The sequence below is a fragment of the Lipophrys pholis genome (genome assembly GCF_963383615.2).
Source record: "Lipophrys pholis genome assembly, chromosome: 15".
NCBI classification, from domain to species: domain Eukaryota; kingdom Metazoa; phylum Chordata; class Actinopteri; order Blenniiformes; family Blenniidae; genus Lipophrys; species Lipophrys pholis.
Window position 1 is genome coordinate 6,135,039 of NC_137642.1, and position 23,584 is coordinate 6,158,622.

Here is a 23,584-nt window from a genome sequence, read left to right on the forward strand (position 1 = left end):
AGGATATGAGCCCCAATTATATGAGCTGTTTCCTGTTTACGGCGTGGTCTGGCTGTCTGCTCGGACGGCATTATAAAACACGCTAATGAAGAAACAGGCGTGAGCAATACACTTGACGACTTCACATCAAACATTGACTTCACTTTGGAAACACTTTGCACATGAATAGCGAGCGAATAAACGGCAGGTAGGCCTGCCAAGTTAAATTGCTCATACACCCTTCTTTTTTTGACTCACTTTGGCAGCGTGTGCACGCAGTACTGTACATGTGCACGCTTGTGGGTATGTATGTGCATTTCACTTGATCTCCAACATGGGAAAAAATGAGCGATTTATCCAATTTCCTTCTGACCGGCACAGAACAGAGGAACATGTGTTTTCCACTCCAAGGGGGTTTTCAAACAACAGCATCATTTCTGCTAAAAGCGGCTCAGAGCAGGACTTTCTTCTTGGGAAAATAGCAACTGACCTCAAGGGGGCAAAAGGACAGAAGAGAAGGAAAAGAGGTGGGGAGGAAAGAAGGGAAGACAGGTAAGAAGACAGAATTATAGAGGGATAGACAATTCAGTAAAAAAGAGGAAAGGAGGGAAAAGGAGGGGAGACAGAAGAAAAAAAATAAGGGAGTGACCTTGACAAAGGAAAAGGGATATATTGCCACATATGTGAATACTTACCAGCTCATATCCTCCGAGTTTCTGAGCAGCTTGAAACATAGTCCAAAGGTTGACTGTGGGAGACAGAAGACAAACAAGGCAGTCAGGAACGCTGGGAAAGGATCTGAAGTGAAACACATGACATCATATATAGTCATTACACCAGAGAGGAAACGAGAGAAATATTTCGATCCTGGAGTAATGTGAAAGCAGCAATACCAAATGTGAAAAAATATGCCATCGCAAGTTAAAGTCATTACTGTATATCGAAGGCGTATATATCGTATGTAAAGAGCTCATTATGCAGAATATCCACTTTCAGAGTCATAATCCATTACAATAATAGATAATTAGATCACTAGCATTCCGGCAGTGTTTAAATGGTATATAATCTACATTATTCTATGAACACTGCACTATATTTTCAAGGTAACTTCATCCCTGCACACAGTGAATCAGTGTAACGTAACGCTGTTATTGTCCGACCAAATGCTGCAAATAAAATATAAATGAACAGAGGCACAGGAACAGAAAACAAACCAATGAGATAACAAGAAAAATAGTCATTACATATTCCTGGACTCGTGAAGTAAAAACAGCTTTTCCTCATTTACACAAAAAAACAATGGAGCACTTCAGCTGAAAGGATGCAAATGAATACTGAGCGCTCACACAATCGCCAGCATGTGATAAAATACAGCATATGCTTCATCCTGACAAAGAGATTTGTTAACCCTCAGCTGCAGCCTGCAGGTATGAATGAAAACCATTACAAGCATCAAACGCTTGGCAATAAGCTCAAACTTCTGTTTGAACTAATGCAAATTCATTTGCATTGATTTCCCCATGCAAATACCCAATGACAAGCCATATCAAAATACAAGTCTTGTGTAACAATTTCCTAAAAATAGCTGCGTTAGCTTTCAGGAGGAGCTTCAAATGGCTGTCTGTCTTTGAAAAGAAAATGTTTCCCGCAAACAAAGAAGCACGAGTTCATTGGGGGACTTTTGTGCCAATGACATTTGTATTTGCTTTCTGTAACATCATTGTTTAACATTTTTATATGAAGGCCTATAAATAAGAAAAGGAGGCCTCGCCTGGGGAGAAATCCATCAAAATTCAATCTGTGCGTACACAAAGCCTTGCATTTGTCAAAATGACATTTTCCTATCTCCGCATTTGACAGCATTGATTTTTTCCTTCCCTCCTCTCTGCGACCGTTGTCAATGCACGGGTGGAATAACAAAGGGAGCTGGGTAGGTTTTTCTGTTTGAACTGAGCACGCCGGCGTATTGTGCTTTCTGACTGTAGAAACAGAAAGATGGGCTATTTAACTAGCTTGTTATGCATCGACTGTAATTACCACAATAGCACACGGGATTGGGAGGGAACGGGACACATAAAGGAAATGAGACAACATGCCTTTTCTTAGATGTCTTGTCATTAGCAATTTCTTTTCTTAATTCCCCCTCTATTTGGCAGGGGCAATTATCACTGAGATAAGGATGACAAAACAGGAACACAATGCAGCCTCAATGACACACCGATGGCATGGCAATTAGACAACAAGGCTGAAAAAGGGAGACAAATTGGAACTGATGTTCGCAATCACACACTGACGCCTGAGCGCTGAAGCGCGCACACACACACAAACACACACAGACACACACACACACACACAAAACACGCTAATCTCACAGATCAAGGGCATTCAGAAAATACAGTGCTGCCCCTACTACTACTCCTATTCTATCCCTTCACAGTCCTCACTTTGAAATTTCTGCCGGCGCCTCGGCTGCGGCCATACAACTTAAATGACGGCAGTTGGAGTGAAAAGTCAATAATAACCAAGTGGTATGAAATAGAAGGACGGCGACTCCGATGAATAAACTGCAGCCGCAGTTATTAGTCATTTTCTGTGATTCAAGTGCTACAGCATTCAGGGCTGTTCTTTCCATAGTGTACTGTAGACAATAAAAACGGAGCACGCTGCAGCGACAACAATTGGTGGGAATTAAATCATTCACTCTTTACAGGACACATATTGACACGCTATGAAACTGCAGAAATATATTAGAATAGAAAAAAAGTATATAAAGATATAAGTATATATAAACACCATCATACTTTATCTTTTTTTTGCCAAACTGCCTTTTTTGGAAATAGACACACATTAAAGTCACACATTTTCCAATTGTTTATAGCTTAAAAATGTTTCTAAATAGCCCATGTTTTCTCTGACATTCGAGACAGTACTGAGCCGTATCGCCCCGCAATAACACAATATACTCATCACGCTGTGTTCAGCACATATCAACTTTTAGGAGTATGTAACCTTCATTAATTTCTGCTTGTTAGTTTTGAAGAAATATGGATGTCATTAAGGTTGCTTGCCTCAAAGAAGGCAGAAAAAAAAAAAAGAAATAAAAAAACCTCATCTGATTTGATGCATCGCTTCAAATCATTTGTGAATGTCACCTTGGACTTTGTGAAGCTCTCAGCAACAGTTTTTTTTTCCACCCTCATTTTAAAAATGAATGATAAACTGAAAGAAGAAAGCTGCTTTTAATACCCAAGCAGATAATTAGCCGCGGCTCTAAATGTTGATTACGAATGACTAGTTTTGTCCATTTTCAAGAAAAGATTAAAAAAACAAAACAAAAAAAAAATCTGCAGCAAGTCACATGTTTAAAAAGAAAAAATAAAGAAATGCTGGCGGTAAACTAAGTATCAGGCCAAGTGGTCTCAAATCAGCACCTCTGCTCTCAGATGTTTAATGCATAAAACCCTGGAGTGAGATATGAATTCAACATGAGGACGAGGCAGGAAAACAACTGGGCGCTGAGTTAAAGCAGAAATATCACTATTAATATGCTTGTTATTATCACTGGCTTTAAACTGTCTTTTGAGAAAATGAAGGTAAAGGTTGACTGACTGAATCTGTGCATTCATCTCTGCTCGGCTGTAAAGAGACACACTAGCAGCCTTAAAAACTCTCAACAGCTCCGGGATGAGGAGGGATATATAGGAATAGTGCATGTTCAGACTCAGATAGGATTTTTTTTTTGGAGGTGAATCAAATGGATATTTCAGAGGCACAGCCAACAAAGCATGGGCACGTCTGGTAAATCATTCAACCATCTGTTGCTTTTGTTAAACTCCAGAGAACTTCATAAAAAGATTATTACTCAAATGCAACTAAAATAACATAATTTCAATCTCCCTTACAGGGAAGTGAGTTCTTTGATCTTTTAATGCATTTGTAGTTGGTTAAAAGGGAAGAATATGAAAACAGCGCCTGATTATATCTGAGGGTTTTTGTTGTATTAATTATGTGTTTTTCTTCTTTTCTTTTTTTTTTTTTCCCTCTCTCTCTCCCCCCTCGTCTTTACATGTGCTGATGTGTGCTCGCTGCCAAGGACGAAGTTTAAACAGCATGATTTCACCATTTAATGAGGGCCTTGCTTATGATGTGTCTGGTTTTGAGATTCAAAGCATGTACTATATGTAAAACAGTTGGCGGGTGGACCTCGACTTTATTCTGAGCTCAAACCGAGAAATGCCAACTAAAAGTAAAGTGTGTTGGGTATGTAATTCTCTCTCGACGTCTTCCTCGCTCCCTCGCTCTATCTCCTGCAACCACAATGACCTATTTAAGCAACAACATGTCGGCAGTCAAGATGACAGGACTGTCAAAATACCGCGGTGAGGTTAGCAGAGTTGAGGCGACCACAGCTTACCTTCGTGTAATAGTTTAGAGTAATGAGTTTTACTATGCTATAAACTGTCACGGCTACATTCAGTAGACTCTCTCTCTCTCTCTCTCTCTCTCTCTCTCTCTCTCTCTCTCTCTCTCTCTCTCTCTCTCTCTCTCTCTCTCTCTCTCTCTCTCTCTCTCTCTCTCTCTCTCTCTCTCTCTCTCTCTCTCTCTCTCTCTCTCTCTCTCTCTCTCGCTAAGTTGTCGTTCTATGTTCTGATCTTAATGACTAAATCTTCTTTTGGTTCCTTTGACGTGAATGCAAATGTGATTTCCTTCCTTGAATAAAGACGGAAATGTGAAAACCGCAGTTTGAGAGTTTGTCTCACCTGAAGATCAAACACTGAAAACAAACACTTTTTTTTCTTCCCCCTCCAGCTTTCGGAGACTTGAATGTGCGCCCTTTAAAGATGTTTGGGTACGAGTTTCTCCTCCCTGTCCCATGCACAGGCAGTGCAAGCTAAGCATCCGACCTATATTAGACATCTTTCATCTCGGGCAGACGTGTTTCCCATACATGTGATGTTCTTTTAACGCAGTTAGAGGACGTTCTTGGCCTTCACAGGAAACCCTTTTGACAAGTGTGAGAAGATATTCTCTCCTCACATGAAAGCCAGCTCAAATGTGCTCTGACGGGAACGATCCCGAGTCGTCTCCTGAATGCATTTTTTTATTTTATTTTTTTTCAAAGACAAATATTCCTTCAGTTTACTATTACCTCAATCAAAATGTCATTTTCTTAACATCTCGGGCATTATGGCTGCAGTCATTTGGAGCCATCTCTTCTTTATTCATCTAAAACTCTTGATAGTTAGGACAAAGTATACCCTTGACTTGACTGAGAGGCAGCTACATGGTTCCCATTTGATCCCAGCAGGGGGGCCGGTACAGATACAACATGGTTTGAGAGGCTGATTAAAATCCACACGGAGTTCAGTTACTCTCTCATCTCTGAACCTTAATTTTCTAGGTATATCTCTATTTCGTTCCTCTGCGCACAAGATATTTTAAGGTTTGAATAAAGTGTTTGCGGCAAAGCTGTGAATAGCTTTTTGTTCCTACAGGTGTCTTTAACTCATGATAGCGTTTAATCCTCCCCTCAGCCTGCTGGCCCTTCCCTCCTGGCGTTGTTTTGACCTAATTTCTTTCAAAAATAACCCGGGTGAAATGTATCCGCGCAAACTTTACTACTGACTGTAAAGTGGAGTGGTGTGTTGTTTAAACACTGCCAGTGAGGGAATAAGAGAGTAAGAGCTGTCCCACTCACTCTGTTTGAAGCCGAGGAAGGGGATCCTCTCGATGGGCGTGTCTCTGTCTTTCATGTACTTGTAGAGCGAGACTAAGAACGACTGCTCCTCCGCTCGGCTCTCCTCTGATGTCTCCTCCTCGCTCCTCTCCTCCTTCTCCTCCTCCTTGTCTCTCTCCCTCCCTCGCTCCTTGTCCTCGGAGGAAGACTTCTTGCCGAGGCCGTTGGTGGCCTTCTGTTTGGCTGCCGTGGTTATTTTTCCGTTGGGTACCGTTTTACAGTGAGGTTTGACCTGCGGAGAGGAAAGTAGCAGATGTGTTTGGACAATTAATGAAAGTCTTTTAACAAGGTGTCATCTGAAGTGACGTCTGCGTCACATGTGCCGTTTGGTGTTATGTGCAAAACAAATATTCATCCTGGCCACGCCACAGAGGAAAACCCTCATTGATTACCGGCAGAGACGCTCTCCTTGTCACCACAGATTAGGCACAGATAAGTTTGACTGGAGCGTTGAGAGAGAATTGCTAATATTGATTTAACTGTCCAAGGTCATAGGAATAACAGCTGTGAAAAGGCTTTTAGGGTAGATATTTCCTTGACTTTGAATATTAAAGACAGGGTTAGGCAATAAAAAAAAAACACTGAAAAGTACAGAGACACAGAATCAATGAAAAAGTCATTTAGATTATAAGTGGAAATACCACTACAAACCAGCCATTTCTTTCAGAAAATCCAAACAAAAGGGTTGTATTGTTCCTAATCTAAATTAGCGGAACAAGATTTCAGAAGTAGATGACTCCTTTTCCTCTATTTGCAAATGCTGATTGTTTTTATTTATGGGTGGAAAAAGCAATGAAACATCTTGTTCTACTGTGGGATCATATTGTACTTGTTTAAAAGACTATTATGTGTTTGGAGAACGAGAAAAGGCACAGACAAAGAGGCTGCGCTCAATAACAGATGCTATCGTGACTAATATATCAGTGAATGAATGAGACAGATGAAAAATAATTATATTGTCTTAGAGCTGCTGCAGTCAATCACAGAAATAAACAATCAGCAAATATTTTGATAGCCACAAATCAATCATTTTAAAGTAAAAACGTCAAATATTTCTGTTGTTTCCGTTTGTGATCCCTTTGTGGAACACATGGCCTTCATAACCACGCAGTTTTCGTCATGTCGCCACTGTACCGCTGCACTAATGCACTGTGGTGCATTGTCGTTGTGTTTGGTAGAGTAAAATACAAGGACAACCATTGCACAAGGGAGTTGTGCAATTAGTGCAAAGGTAGCACAAGAAAGGGAACTAAAACCTACTGTTTAATATATCATATTATTCATATATTCATATCAAGGATGGACACGTTTGATCATTGTGAGGGCAACAAAAATGTCATCGTCTCTACCACAAGGCCAAATTGTACTTGATAGTTTAATGATGTATGAGAAGTGGAGCTAGTAATTTGAAATAAAGAGCTAACTGAATGGCTGCGCATCAAGCGTATTGAATCAAAATGTATGCATTTGCAAAATCCACCATAAAATGTGGTTAATAGACCTCTTCCATGCGTGATCTTTTTAGATTTTTCCATTAAATGATCCCGAAGGCTACAAAGACAGATGGGAGCCTCATGTCTGCTTTAGATAATGGACATTTTGTGTACATACAACAAATGTACATAAATACTACAAATACACACTTTACTTATGTGAAATATTAATATCACACTGCTCTATTAAAGCATTTCTTTGACCCCCTCGTTTTGTGCAAATGTTTTGCCTTTTTGAAACTGTTATTGTGTCTGCTGACATAATATTGTCCCTCAAGTCGTTATCAAAGTCCATGTTAACTTATCTTATCCCGAGTGCTTTACCTTGGACGTAGCTTTGCTCTCTGGGCTGGACGGGTCCTGAGTCGTCGCAGCTGTTGTACCCTGGGTTGACCCCGACGACCCCTGCCCCTGGCCCTGGGAGTCCCGCCTCTGAGAGATGGACAGCTTCTTCTTCCGAGGTCGCCCCTTCAGGTTGGGGGCTGAGGGAAAGGAAAACAGAGGCGGTGTGATTCACCCACTCAGGCGGAAAACATGTGCACTGAAGCGTCGTTGGGAGATTAAATCACCGCTAAGTTTTCACATTAATAAACTGTATTTTACAGGAACAATAAAAGAGACATGAAAACACGCTTTCTGTCAGGCAACACTGGCTTTTAGCCGAGGAGGACGGAGGCTATGACAGGAACATTTACAATCAGGGGAAAGGAATTTCACAGGCCCGCTAGCCTGTAGCTAATTATTTTTAAACTGGATTAGTGCAACATTGTGCTGAATGGGGTAGCAGGCTGCCAAATTGCTCCAGTGTGCTAGTAAACACTATCCTCAAGTTTCCCCCCGCGCCGAAAAGAGAAAACTACTTTTAAATTCATGCAGACGTAGTTTTAAAATTACAGATGAGGGTGTCGTAACAGTGGAGCAGTTAGTGTAATAATGTGAATGACAGATGCTGGTTAACCAGCAGAACCGCAGAAGCGAAGAAATTTTAAACAAACAGTTTCTGTTAAAAGGAATATTTGATACAGATGCTACGAAAACTCAGAGCCCCTTATGTGTTCTCTCACCACGGCATGAAGAGCATCAAAATTGTTCCACTTGTTTTTTTTTTCACTCTGCATCTCATCATAAAGAATTACGTTGTGGTATGGCACCTCAGATTTACTAATCATTGTGGATCTATTTTTGGTTTCTATTTTCCGGTTAGTCTGCTCATGTCTCAACGTTGTTAATTAAAAACACATGAACCTGCCTGATAGGAGCTCTTTGTTTGAAAGGCTGGCAGATATAATTGCTCAGTTCACATTACACACACAATAAAGTATTTAAGCCCTCCAAGTCCTTTGTACACCCACGTTTATGTCAACCCGCGATTGTAATGTAACTTCTTGGCAGAGTGCCTTGCCTCCACGCAGCAACACAAACAGAGATAAGCTCAAAGGAGAGAGAGAGAGAGAGAGAGAGAGAGAAAGAGAAAGAGGGAAAGGAGGAGAAGGAAGACTGAAACTTCAAAATAATCTAAGTTCAATCATGTATTTCTCAGTGTCAACATGCCTTCTTTCCATCTGCAATGACAATTAAATCACATCCAAGGTTGTTCTCTGCCAAAAGGACCCTGTGATTATTTTTGTCGGCTCAAATTCTCATCAAGAAAACGCTACAATAACACCAGAGCTGAATAAAGCTGAGAGGCAGTCATTAAAAAAGGGTAAAAATGATCACGACTCAGCAACCTATCACTTCATGTTGTTATTTTCACAACCACTACGCTGTGGAGAAATAGCGCAGGGAGGAATCCAAGGACATTTGTTGTGCATTTGTCATCTCTTTGGCACAAAATAAAAAAACAAGTTTTCAACACTGTAATCTTTACTTAGAAGGTACTGGGTGTGTTCCTCCCTCTGCTGTTTTCTCAATTTGTTGCTCACTCGGCTTCTTTTTTGTTGCCAATTACACATTAATGCGAAGAAGTCACACAAATCACATTGTTTATTCATTTACTCGTGTTTATTCTTGAAGTTGAAGCTATATAAAGGCTAAATATTTACTGGGTAGACTAACACCACATATAGGATTTATAGCCTGTGCCAAATTACAATGCTTGTGCTTCTGTATGGACAATACACACAGAACGCATTTAAACTAAATACAAACCACAAGTAAACATGAGATAAAATCTTAAAAGAACCGACTCATGACTATGAGCCAGACGTGTATAATGGTACAAAGTGACTGAGAACATGTGCAGCCAATCCGAACACAGACATTAGAAATTACAGAAGATTTAATGTTTTGCAGGTCTGACGGGAGATTTATCCTTCAACATGTGACATTGGTTTAAACACTGCAGGTCTAAGTGAGGTCGCACTCTCGTTGCAGCTCTCTTTTAGTCCAATCACTAACCCCCCTGATACCCTACACTCGGTTACATAACCTGCCTGTCTGTTTACATTTTTCATCAGGTCAAATACTGCTGCGTAAGAAAATGCTGCAATTACTGCAAAACGCTGCTGCATAACGCACAGCGACAAGACAGTGAGGGAGTTTAAATTCATTGACGTATTGATAAAGGACGGCCCGGAGACAATTTCTAAGCGGCTTGCATAGATATGAGTGTGGAGCGGGGGTTAAACGGTGCATTCATGTATTCTGTAAACACACAATGCAAGCACAGAAGGTCAGGTGGAGGAAATGTTTGTGCGCTGCAAGAAGAAGTGCTGATCTGCTCTCCTCGTGGCAGAGTTGCATAAGGGAGGAGTCATCCGCTTTAGAATAACACAGAGAAAATCAAACACAGACCAACTCTGTGCAGATTGATTTTCTACAATGGAAACAGACATTTATAGTCTGCAGAAAAACAAAGCAAACATCACAAGACAATGATTTTACTGCACCCAGGGAGATGTGGTATTTTTACCACTCTGTGGGCATTAAGTGTTTTAGTCAATGTACTAGAAAAGAAAGAGGCCATTTAAGTATACATGATACTTCCCTCTCCGAGCCAAAAATGGGCCCCTACAGTCATATAGCCCAAAAATGGAAGCTGACCAAGCTACCGGGCTCCTTTTTGCTTCCAAATGAGTGAGTTATTACTCAGTCTGAGGCTTTCTGCTTATCTGGGACGCTGAGAAGACTTCGAAACATGCCTTTAAGTGACCAGAGGACACTTTTCTAGTTCTTCAACAATCCCCAAAGGCCTGCAGACACATACCAACACCAATAAATAAAACACAGACATACACAGTGAAGAAAAAAAAAAAAGAAAAGTAGTAAAAGCGCTCTGGAGTGTAGCTTATTTTTCTTTTAGGGGGGTGAGGCCATACACACACATGGAAACACATATATCCATATATACAGGTGAGGGGAATTCCCCCGGCTGTGAATCCATCACATCCTGTCACAGAGCTCGACCCCGCAAGCAATGAAAGTCGGGACGACTTCAGCGGCGAGATGCACAGGATGACAAGTTGATTTCCGGATGCTCTCAGGCCTAAACTGCTTCAATAAAAACTTCTTTGTGTAATAATCCCCCCCCACCCCCTCAAATTCAATTAAATACAGGCCTAATACCTCTGTTTCATTGCCATTCAGTGTATGTCAATGATAATGGAAAACTCATTAGAGACAGCTCGGGAAGGGTTCTGACGCTTCTATGCGTCAACGGAGGAGAGCCACAGGGAACCACAACAAAATGGACTGATTGATTGAGAGGCTGCTGGGACTGCAGAGACGTTTCAAGCTGGCTGGAGTATTCAACTGATGGATGTCTCAGTTGATAAAACTCACAAAAGTGACTGGAGAGAGAGATGAAAGAAAAAAAACAACTCTGTACGTACAAGTTTCTGTTATTAATGAGGAAGTTCGCCGTGAGAAGAAGAAAAAAAAAATCGTCTTCATTTCTTTATCGGGCAAATGAACATAGTTGGAAACCATGAAATTTATTCCCGTTTCCTTCAAAATATCAATTAGACGACAGTCACAGCTTTATGATCGTCCAGCTTTTATAGTAAAACTATGAAAAAGCAAGACACTTCTCTTATAATGATATAAACACTGCTCTCTTGTCTTTTTCTCTTTTTCCACAGCAACTTGCTTTTTTATCAATTCTTTGTCTTATCAGTTGGATAAATTACTCTCAGATCCACGGAGCACAGATGAACGCTAACATTGCTGCTTGGACGTATGATAAGTGCACATAAAGGCCAAAATGTGCAAATATACATCTCATCACAGTTAAAATAGCCTGTAAATGACATGTACTCTTGGACAGTAGTACAATTGTGGAAAATGAGCTATTTGGCTATAAATAGCATCTAATTGTGCTTATCTATCTTTTGAAATGTTCTTTAACCTGTATATCCTTCTCATCACCCTAACTCTTGCACTTTTAAGATATTTAGGGGAAAAAAACTAAACAAAACAGGAAGCAGCTTTACAGCCATATATTAGTCATATGGTCGTCGACACAAGACACACCAGCGTGTCACACATTTCTAACACGAGCTTCTTCGAAAACACACAATAACACTGAGGAACAACCAGATATTAAAGAATATCTCCTTCTCACTGCGCATTCTTTCTCCATTTTCACAGCTATGAAATTAAAACAAATCCAGGCTTAATAAAACCATGTGTGCAAACCTGATGCAATTATTTTGGCACAGACTTGTGCCAAACAAGACATTGTGCAATTTACTGAGCGGAAAATTGTGAAACTCGACGCTATGCAATGACTCCAACGTGTGTTGGCTGTGTATTTAAATGAATATTGTACTTTGCACTTTAACTGTCGTACCTTTACTTCAGACCTTCTCTGGTCTGAAGAAAAAACTCAATAGATTTTAGTCAACATTTCCCCTAATTGTTTGACACTTCTCTTGCTGTTATTTTCATAGTCCTATTATATGGAAATGAGTGTGCTGGCTATAATTCAACTTGTGTATATGTTCATTATAAGCACTGTCCCTTTTCTAAAAAAAAAAAAGAAGAAGAAAAACCCAGCTTATTATTGGAGGGTTAAAGTAGGGGAATAAATAATCAGGCTTATAGCGTGCATGTTTTGTGTTTGTGTTGTTAAAAATTGAAATTAGAGGCTTAGGAGATTAAAAAACACTTTGATGTACTTTAGCAGATTAACAGCTAACTCATCTGAACCCAACAACACTTTGAACAGAAACATTCAGCAGGAATGTCCACCAGCTTCCTCTTTGTCGCCTCTCCACAAACACAAGTCAACAGATTAACAATTTCAGCTCAAAACTCACAACAACAGACTTATACAACATTGAGTACGAGATTTTCACTGTCGTCAGACGACGGGTTATCGAGGTTACGAGTTTCAGTTCTGATTGAAAAGCCTCCTGGTTTTTTTTCTTACTTTTGCATTAAACTAATATTTCATGATTTAAATGCTTCATGATGTGTTGTACAATGATGATCGAATGATTATTTTAGCTACATGTCTGACTATTTAAATCAATAGATTAAAGTGGAATTAAATAACAAAATTAAAAAAACGAAAAGTATCATTGTCAACATTCTTATAAATTAAAGAAATTCTCCACAGTCTACATCTATTTGATCATTTATTTAGTGATTATCAATAACGCACCATTGTCAGTGTGAATGAAACAGAAAGAAATACAGAAATCACCCAAAGAAATCGCACATTAATATAAAAGAATTTTAAAAATGAGGTGAAACAAAACAAAAAGTGTCCATTTTTATTCTCGTCAGCAAAAACAAGCACAACATAACTATAGAGAGAAATTTCAGGTAGATAATAACTAAAGAAAGAATATCCAAATCAGAGTTCATAATGAACTCGAATCTGTTTGGTTAAAACTCAAACAAACCGTTTCCAAAACTAAAAAAATTTAATTAAATGGAAACAATAATGAAGAAATCACCAAAGTAGAAGTCAAAGGCATTCCTCACTGTATTTACATGACAAAGAAAACTGAATAGATTATTTATTAGTTCAGATAAAAGTGATTTAAAAACGTAAACATGAGCTTGGCTCGTTGTTGTCTTTATCTGTGACAGTTTAGGTCCAACAGAAATGGTTCAATACCGACAAGCTGACAAAGTGCATGTGGTGGCGGCGTGTTATAGCCATAAATCTATAACACTCCTGTGCATGTACTGTACATTGTACACCAAGACAAAGATTAAACAGGTTTGGTTGAACATCAACTGTGTAAACGTCATGGCTGTGATTGAGAGTCGCATGCAGTCATCATCGTCTTAATTTACAATCTCCTTCATAATCATATTATGCAAATATGCACAATGGGGGCGTTCTGAATGTTGATCACTCTTTTTATGGGCACTAACAAAGGTCAAGCTGAACTTCATCGCACATAAAAGTTGTAAAGAGATACAACGGTGTCAAAACCACTGACGACAAACCGTTCAGGTCGGGAAACTGCTGAGGTCAACAGACGATGTTTACCCGGCTGCGTAGAAAGTAAACGTCTTTATAGATGTAGCAACCGTTGGGACGCGCCAGATAGGAATAAAGCAACATCTGAGGCTTTTTATCAGGCAGATAAAATGTGACTGAGTAACTGAGTGAGGAGGAATATCCCGTCTCTTCTTCAGCGACACAAAACTCCCACTCGTCCCTGCACCGTTACCGCCGCAGTTTAACTCCTTCCTCTCGCCGCGGCGAGGTCCAAGTTCAAACGTGGGGGTGAAGCAGGGTGAGTGAGGCATTACTCGAACGAGCGCGGCGAGAGGTGAAAAACATGTTTTGACATATTTCGTTGTCTCACTTGGCTGCAAATTCACCAAAGGTCTGACACCCACTCAGCAATTATCGGCATAGCTTGCAGCCAAAGGTAACATTCATGTTGCAATACATAGCTTTGTCGGTACGGTACACTATGTCCCTCAGGACAGAACACAATACAATGCAGAGCAGCGCGAGTCTTGAAATATAATCCACCTCCTGTATAAGGTGAAAAAAAAAGCCCTTGTCTAACCAGGAAAGCAGCAAGAAACAACAAGCAAATTTAACCACAACTGAAAGTGAAAGAGTTAGGAGTTGGATTCCTGCTTATGATTAATTCACATTGCAATTTGAAGCCTTTTCTTTTATGGGATCATAAAAGGCAAAATTACTCACACTCCTTACTCAAATATAGAGGAAATGGGCTTTGGAAAACAGAGAAATACCTAAATATGAAGAACAGGTTCTGAAATGTACTCAAGTACAAAATTAAGAAGGATTATTTTTTTTTTATTTATCAATATAAAAGTGCATTTTTTAACAGAGTGTTCACATGCACATACTGTGTATCTATGAACATGTGTGAACACAAAAAATAACTGTTGTTATTACAATACTATGTTTGTCAGTGTGGATTCAACAGCGTAATCATCAGCACATCATGATTCAACTTGTATCATAGGTTTGATTTAGAAACTAATTTATCTTTTTGTGAAATTCCTTTCCCCTGATTTTGTCTGCCACTTTTATTGAACTCTATCACTCTTGAATTCATAAACTTCAATTAGGTTGAAGAATTCCTGTAGGCTGCTTTCATTATTTTACAGTAACTGTGAATTGTTTTGACACAGGTCAGAACATGAACGTTTAAAGAATCTAAGGAGGAAGTACAGATGTTTATCTTTAAACGTCGGGGGCAAAACTCAAAAATTAACATCTATGGAAAGTGCAAAGACTTGGTTCTTTGCGTCCTGTGAATGGCGCGGATAGTCAGGGGTCAGAGAGGATTTTAAAGATTCTCCAGTGACCCGGAGAGATGTGTATCTGCGCAGGTGAGAAGCAACGCTCCCCTGGGAAGGATTTGTAAATGTACCTGTGCCTGCGAATACGCCCACGAACAGACAAAGAAGGTCACTCAGGTCTGACATACAGGATTACAGCAGTGCCTTGGAAATTTACAGCAACTCATAAAACACCGGCAGAGACAATATTTGAACACTGGAAGTGCTCGTGTGTGTGAAAAAAAAAAAAAAAAAAAGATTGAAAGAAAGAAAAAGAAGAAATCTATGAAATGAGGTTACTTAGTTTCTGAAATAAATGAACTTTTCTGATTTGTTTCTTTTAATTAAAGTAGGGGAAAAAAGCATCTATTGTCATAAGTGGCAACAACAGCACCTGCCAGAACGCAAACAGACTAATAACAGGATTGAAAAGCTAATAAATAATGAATAATACATTACAAATCATGATACAAAACACCCTCTGATGTAACTCTTGAGACGCAGACCTTAATCTGTGGAGCAGCGGAGCGTTGAATGTGTGATCAGTGGAGTGATATTACACTTTGGTGGAACATTTTAACTCCACTGGAGGCACAAGGAAGTGACAAGGGAGGCTCCGAGCAGCAAGCCAACAGTACCACAGAGAATATAAAAAAGACAGTCGATGACTGATTCCTCAGCCAGCAGTGACAGGCGACGGCCCGTCTTCACTATACATCAGAGATCTCAGAGGTTGGAGGGATTTCAAGAGCTCTCTCTCTCTCTCTCGCTCTCTCTTTTTTTTTTTTCCATAGCTTGCTGGAGGATGGCATGTTCCTGACCACAGTTTTCGGGAAGTGATTCTTTCGAGACACATGTTTGAGCTAATGTTTCTATCGTTTCAAATTCATTTCTGAGGAAGCGCTTCGTCTGACGTTCGCATGCAGGGCCGTCAGGTGTGCCATTTTCCACCGCGTTTTGTTGGCAGCGTTAGACGTATTTTGTACACGAGTTACATGAACGTGTCATATAAACACATTTAGAAATTTGGTAAAATGTCATTTGAATTATATACAAATGAAAGAAGAAGAAAAAAAAAACACTATTTGGACACCAATTTAACCTAAAATGCACATTTTGTGCACTGTGGGAGGAAACTACAATTCAAGCAAACTCCAGCTCAGCTGAGATTCGAACTTGTATTCCACTATGAGGTGAAAGTGCTAACCACTACAACACCATCCCTTTAAAATAATATATGTAAATACACAGGGCCTTGTTGGGAGTTGAAAAGGCACACTAAATGTCTATACACAAAACTGGTGAACTAATGACTTATGTCCTTTTTGGACCAAACCAAATTGATACTCAGAAACTTGCACAGAAAATACATTAAAAAAAAAAAGAAGTATACATCCTGAGTTGAACACGTCATGTTGTTTTTGCCTTCTAGTATAACAGCCTGAGTGACACGATATTATAAAATATCCAATATTCTCTTTTTTCATTTAATAAAAAATACTGTGGCCATCAGTTTAAGAGGGTGATGACATTACATGAAACCTTTTCAGTGATGGCAAAACAGTTGAAATTCAGTATATCCTAAATTATGGTATCGGCTGGTTTTGCTGGCTGCCCTGTTCAGCTGTTATTTTGATCTGTCGGGTCCACATCCAGCACAACACAGCTAAACAGTACAAATCAAAATGAGTTTTATCTGCATTTTGAATAGATATTACATTACGCAGGGAGACCATTCCTACTGGGTGTTCAAAAATAGACATTAACCACCTCCATTTACTGTTTCAGGTTAAAAGGCCCACTTTAATCTCTCTCTGTGATGACCTCTTACTGTCTCGCTATAAAAATCCAGATTAAAGAAGAGAGGAGTTCATAAAGATGTCCATTCATTAATTCATCAAAGATAATTATCAGCACGCGCTCTCTATGATCTAAAAGAACATTCTGATGTTATTCATCATAATTGTGTCTGTTGTGACCATGGGGCGACTATGGCTTTGCACTGAGAGACTCGAAAACCTTGATGAAATGGCTCAATTGCACGCCGGCAATGCAAAACCCTGCCAATGGTTTCACACTATTCCAAAAATGTAGAGGTGACAGAAATGGGTCAAGCGACGCAGCAATGCATCAGCGAAAGGAGAGAGGAAGTCGCTACAAGCTGGTAAACATGGATGTAAATAATGCAGGATTAAAATACATCTGCTTTGCAAATTTTTCATGAGGACAAAGTGCATTCAACAGCTTGTTAATACTCAAGGATGCGCGTTTTTCAGTTTGCATGAGAACTTCAGGGCACCTTTAAAATACATGAGAAACACTTTCTTTGTCTGTCAACGGCAGACTTCACTGTCACTCCCCGTGACCAAAACCAAAACTACGCTCTTGATTTCCTGGATTCAAATCAGCATTAAGAGCTCCTTCGCTCTCCGTAATTATGTTGCTGACTGTAGCCAACGTCAGATTTCACCTAGTAATACCAGGCGTTTTTGACGTGCTCATAATTCTCACTTTGTCACATCTGACAGGAGAGTTATTCCTCCGTTCCTGTGCTTCGGGCATGATTCGGCTCAGAGTCATCTGAGACACACTGACAGCGCAAAAAGAAAAAAAAAAGAAAAAGACAGAGGGAGGGAGGGGAAGAAAAAAAAAAAAAGAGAGTAATGAACAGTTAATACTTGGAGCATCTCTATCAAGGCAATCATCAAAAATTACACAATGCGCCCACATAGTGAGACAGAGTGTGTGGGTGGACACAGTACACTGTTTTTATTAATCATCAAAACCTCCGTAGGTTGATGGATGATACGAGTGTTAATTAATTTCTCATAAATATACAGAAGAAGATTACCATTGATGAAGAGCAAAGATTTTCACAGCTAAATAATAATAATAAAAAAATTTTTAAAAAAGAATACAAGAGAACAGCATTTAGCATGAAGTCGTCCCTGGGGGAATTCACATCAATAATACTGAAATATTTTCATCACTGGTATCACCTGTTTTGTTGCCCATGAATGCAGCATAAGAAGATATTTTTACACGGCTGTGCCTGAGAGCTGTTCTGAATTTAATGAGGAGGAATGCGTTTGGCTGCTTCCGAGATACAACAATGGATACTGGTTACTGTTATTACACAAACACGTCTAAGTTTTGCCCGGCCTTCAACAACAACAAACTCACCTTCCAATGTAACACAGATGGAGAGGAAGAGAATAGAAAAAAAAAGAAGAAAAAAAAGAGTGAGAGGGAACTTTAAACAGATCACCACTGAGCAGAGATTTAGATTTTCCACTGGAGTCAGTAAACAGGCGCGTGTTTAGTAAGAGTACCTGTATCGGGAACTTGTGTTCCCACTATTGACACATGCAAAAAAAAAAAAAAAAAAGAAGCATGTGGAGCATGTGGTTGAGTGAAAGGCGGGGATTAGTCCCTCCTGTTAAGAGGAAGAGGTCTGACAATAGTCCCCAGAGGTGCAGCCAACTCATCCGCAAGTCCTCAACTGCTTCTTGTGAACAGGTTTTTCTTTTGCTTCAGGTGTGTGAGAACAAATCAGATTGTGATTGTTTTCTTTTCTAGTTCTTTTTTTTTTTTTGTCTCTGATGGCAAAGTTCCCTTGGTTCTTACATTGAGACATGAAAACTGCTCAAACTGTCTTTTAGAAAGGCTAAAAACACAAGACTGGCATATTATGACCTTATAAAATTGTTATAGGAAAAGTGAAAAAAACAGCTGCTTGGGTTCACATCCAAGAGACACAGAGCAGCATGACTCTGGATTTGGAGTCTTTTTTTTACATGATCTAAATCAAACGTTCATTTTGTCTGGAAAATTTCTGTCTTCAGCTCTTCTGGCTTCTTATCGAACTGCCAGTGGGTTGATCTGCCGCTTGATGCCGAGAAGCGAGTTACTACGTCAGAAAAATAAGGTTTCTCACTAATGTAATTCCCCCAAACATTAGATTATCTGTTCATTGTCAAGTTTTCTTATTTCTCTCCATAGGAGAAGGGGGCGTGTCTCATTAGAATGACAGCAGCAGCAGCAGCCAATCACCGGCATGAAGCTCATTTCACTTCAGCTGTCTCAGAGCTACTCAAATTTGCTCATCCACGCGCGCAACAATGACGCCGGCCATCTTGCCCAAGGACACATGACGAGGCGAGACGGGCGTATTTCTACTGGATGCAGGATCAGGAAACACCCATTACACCTGATATTGTTTTATAGTAACAATAGAAGGAGAAAATTGGTTGTGAAAATACTCCCATATTATTTATTTGGACAAGTATTTTGGTACAGATCAAGAGATAAATTGGAAACTAGCAGCCGTAGAAACAAGATAAAAACTGGGGGGGAGAAATGACTGTTTGAAATTTTCTCGGGTCTTTCATCAAAAACAAGTTATTTTTCTGTGTATTTCCAACAAGGGCAATTGTGGAAAAGGCAGAGGCATTGTTCAGTGTCGTCTCTCAGCATTACAAGCCAAACACAAAAGAGACACCTGGACAAATTATAACCATCTGCATGATTGGTGGTCTGTGGACAGAAACCTATTCTTACCCTCCAATCAAACTTTCTCTCTCTCTAATGGGAACTTGTGGAAGTGTTCGCAATGGATGCATAAATATATTGACACTGCGACGATGGAAATCCACGTGAGATTTTCTGCTTTTCAGATTCTCACCAGATCCCCCCCCCACCCCCCAACTACTCTGACATCCCCGTTCCACTCTATTTCCCAAACCTATCATTTCCTATACAAATACTGCATTATATCAGCTACAGTCTGTTTTTATTTTCCTCAAAGACGATTCCCCTTAGCTGGCTGACTGACAGCTGTGTGTGTATGCATCATTATCTCCTTCACAGAGCCTGTCTGTTGCCATAGCCTGTGGCAGACCTCAATCACACAGTATTAGAAATGACTCTGGCTTCCACAGAGCGCCGCGCTTTTGCCTGCTGCAGGTGCGCCGCGCATTATAGGAGCCGATGGGATATGGGTGAACTAGCTGTTCTGCGCATCTGGAACTGCAGGCACGTAAAATCAAGATACTTGGAGCTAATAAGTTCATCTGATTGAGCCTGCACAAGTCGAGACACGATGAGCAAGAGAGGGAGAGCGAGCGTGCTGCCGATAATGTACGTGGAACTGGCAGCAGAGGTCGCAGTAGCCGGTGAACTTTATGAGCAGATGAAGGAGAAAAATCAAGAAATAAACAAATGTAAATGTAACTCCTACACACACTGGGAAGGAGACCAAGCCTGCAAATGCTCATAATTAAGAAAAACATGATTAATTATCACATTTTTTGTCCTATGAACTCAACTGAACTTTCCCAATTATGTTGCGTTTGCAGGTGCAATTTGAGTAAAGAAGACCAAACAGGAATACTGATTTATTGCTGTTTTAAAATGCTGGTCAGGTCTGAAGTTTTAGTCTGAGCTTTCCGCATACAGTCAGGTAATAAGACCCACAGTAGAGGGACTATGCTAATGCCTTGCTAGATAGTGCACAGTAGATAAATCATGTTTATAGATTGATGTCCTCCTCTATGGCCTCTGTGAATATAACAAGATTGCTTCCAATTGCATCTAAATATGAGCTTTATGCATGCAAACACAGTGCATAATAAAATACCGCCGCACGCACGGATTTGGAATAAAGAGTGTGGCTTGCCATTTTAAACTACAGCTCCACGCACCGGCTATTATCTGCTCTTTATATTTTAATATGTGACTATACTGTAAGAAACACTCTCTTTGTGTTAATCCCTGCAATTTGTCAAATTTAAAACGAGTAGCACCAAGAAGAATGCATCAATTCAAAGAGAAACCAAGCCCCCCCCCCCACACACACACACCTCCCTCCCTCCTCTGCCTGTTTTTGACTTTCTCCCACTCTCCTGCGTCTCCTATCTATTTCTCTTTCCTTTCTGTAATAACTATGTGAGCGGCAGCAAATGTAATTACAAAGGGGTGGAGTTTTGTGTGTGTGTGTGTGTGTGTGTGTGTGTGTGTGTGTGTGTGTGTGTGTGTGTGTGTGTGTGTGTGTGTGTGTGTGTGTGTGTGTGTGTGTGTGTAAGCTTGCATGGGGGGGGGGGGGTGAGATTGCTATGCATGCACAACAAAACGCAACATTAAAAACGCAACATTAAAAAGCTATTATCAGAAAAGGGAACATTTTGGCAGATATACGGCGGAGGGCAGCTCCCGCCATATGTTTGTGGAGACGGGGACAACAAGTCAGGTAGTAATTATCAATCATCATCAGGAGAAACTGTCATAACGCTAGGCCGGGCACGCTCCGACTCGCGTTGCCATGGAGACAAGCCCACATCCCAGCAAGTGTGTGTGTTTACTAGGACATTAAAAATACGCTCCCATATTTTTATCTCACACTTATAAAATCATGTAAATCGCTCTTTTGGCTTCTCCGAGCCACGAGCACTGAGTGCGTGTGTGCACGTGTGTGCACGTGTGTCTGTGTGTGTGTGTGTGTGTGTGTGTGTGTGTGTGTGTGTGTGTGTGTGTGTGTGTGTGTGTGTGTGTTAAGGATTTCCTGACAAGCCATACCAAGCAAAGAGATTTTCAGGGATAAATCTCCTGATCATAATTTCAGTTAAAGTTGTGTTTTTTGTTTTTTGGAGGGGCGGTTTAACACAGATTTCCTTGCCTTGAGGTTCTGGCATGTTCAGAGTTACAATTAGCAGAAGGATATGTTAATGGAATATCCTCTGCAGCAGCAGTATAATAAGATAAATGTGGGTATGCGTGAGTGTGCACATACATAATGTACTGTATTTGCCAGTAATGAGCTCATTTCTGTGACCATACTGTTGCTGTACACAGGCTCTCCATTCAGACTGTCACTGCTAATATTCCTCAGTCTGGGAAAGAGGACATTCTCCCGAACCATCATGACTTTGTCAGTTTCAATTTTACATATTTCTCTCTCCGCATTTTGCATAGCCTACTTCACTCTCCCTTTTACATACACCTCATGCCTTCAAATCAAATGTCAGTGCTTGTCATGTGAGCGCTTTCCAGAAGTGTGCACGTTTCAGTGGGACTTTTTACCATAGGGGAAGCAAAATATAAATCACACGTGAGGAATGTTTCTGGAACATTTCCAAATGTCTTTGAGATGACAATCCGTTTCCCTGTGACCTCAATCCATTACCCTTCCAGGAATCAGGATTATTTTCACTTAAAACAGGCTCTCAAAATTAAATACATAAGCAAGGAAACATGAAAGCAATTTAGGGGAAACTGGTGTAAGCGTAATATGAATTCTGCTGCTTTATTATGGCAGTCATTTGGAAAACAGGAAAAAAAAAGGGGTAGTGTTCTTAATTCATTATTTGTGCGCCGTTGTGCATGCTCCCCCTGGGGAGAAGCAACATTACTCTTTCATCAGATCAAATGAAGCGAAGCCGTGCCGTTCCAGGAAGAGCCAATTAAACAGTTCAAAGAAGTTTATTATTGCCATGGATTATGAAATCATTCTCATCGGATTCATTGCTGTGTGTGTTTCAACAGGGGTGTGAATGTGTGTTCTTTAGCGCTGCGCAAACTCATAAAGGCTGTCGACTCAAGCTTTCCATTTGTAAAGCAAATAGGAAATTATGTTACAGTGTTACATGTTTTTACAAGGGAAATTTCACAAACTTAATTCGGAGCCAAAATAAGCCGTAATTACAGGAAGCGAAAACCGCTCCTTTAAATTTCTGCCTGTTTTCTTCTCCTCCCCACGTCTTTCTATCCACCTCATGTGATTGCCTCATGATGGCAGCGTCGCCTGTTAAGTACTTATTAACACACATCTCATTTGAGACACGGCTGGGTTTGATCTTAACCCAGATCCACTGATTGGCACCCTCGCTGAGGAATGCGATGACCTCTGACCCGGGTGAGCTGAATAATATCGTCCAGTATTTATCTCGAGACACACGCACGCATGCACGGCGTAATTATGCAAGAAAGAGGGGGGTGGACCAAAAAAAAAGGGGGGGGGGGGGGGGGGGGGGGGAGAAAAAGAAAACGCTTTGGTGTTGGCTCAAGTCCAGCCAGGCACAATGTCTCTCTGTGCGTATTCAAACTGTGACAAGTAACAACGCTGCTTCTCTGTCGGGACCGAAAATGAAGCAGATTCACTACAACACAACAAAGCCTGTGAATATCTGACAAGTGAACATGTCACTTCGCCGAGTGTTGGCGAGAAGCTTGTAATGGCTATTGTTCCAGGGGAGAAAATTAAACAGTAAATCCCATTTTGCAAAGAAATATTAAGAGCTCACAGAGGGACTGTCCCACACACACACACACACACACACACACACACACACACACACACACACACACACACACACACACACACACACACACACACACACACACACACACACACACCCTGTTGTTCCAAGAGTGCCAAATGTAAAACAGAGTCAAAGTTACATAATGTTGGAGGATTTGCTAAAAACGGGATAACCTTCAAACGCTTCCACATCATTGATACTGACAGACTGCAGCAACAACTCAGTGGGACTGGGGCTTTAAAAATACAGTATTTCAATTTGGCTTTTGGAGGGAGAGAGAGAGAGAGAGAGAGAGAGAGAGAGAGAGAGAGAGAGAGAGAGAGAGAGAG

General features: G+C 40.4%; 1 protein-coding gene across 2 annotated transcripts in view; it reads right to left on the minus strand.

Moving 5' to 3' along the window:
• Window positions 1–23,584, minus strand: part of arid5b (AT-rich interaction domain 5B) — an 87,227-nt gene that overhangs the window by 13,527 nt on the left and 50,116 nt on the right. For both annotated transcript variants that reach the window (XM_080481399.1, XM_080481398.1), the window contains 3 exons: window positions 7,534–7,691; window positions 5,678–5,948; window positions 675–727 (listed from right to left, as the gene is read on the minus strand). In XM_080481399.1, coding sequence (XP_080337525.1) covers window positions 675–727; window positions 5,678–5,948; window positions 7,534–7,691 — 482 coding nt within the window. The remainder of the gene's footprint in view (window positions 1–674; window positions 728–5,677; window positions 5,949–7,533; window positions 7,692–23,584) is intronic.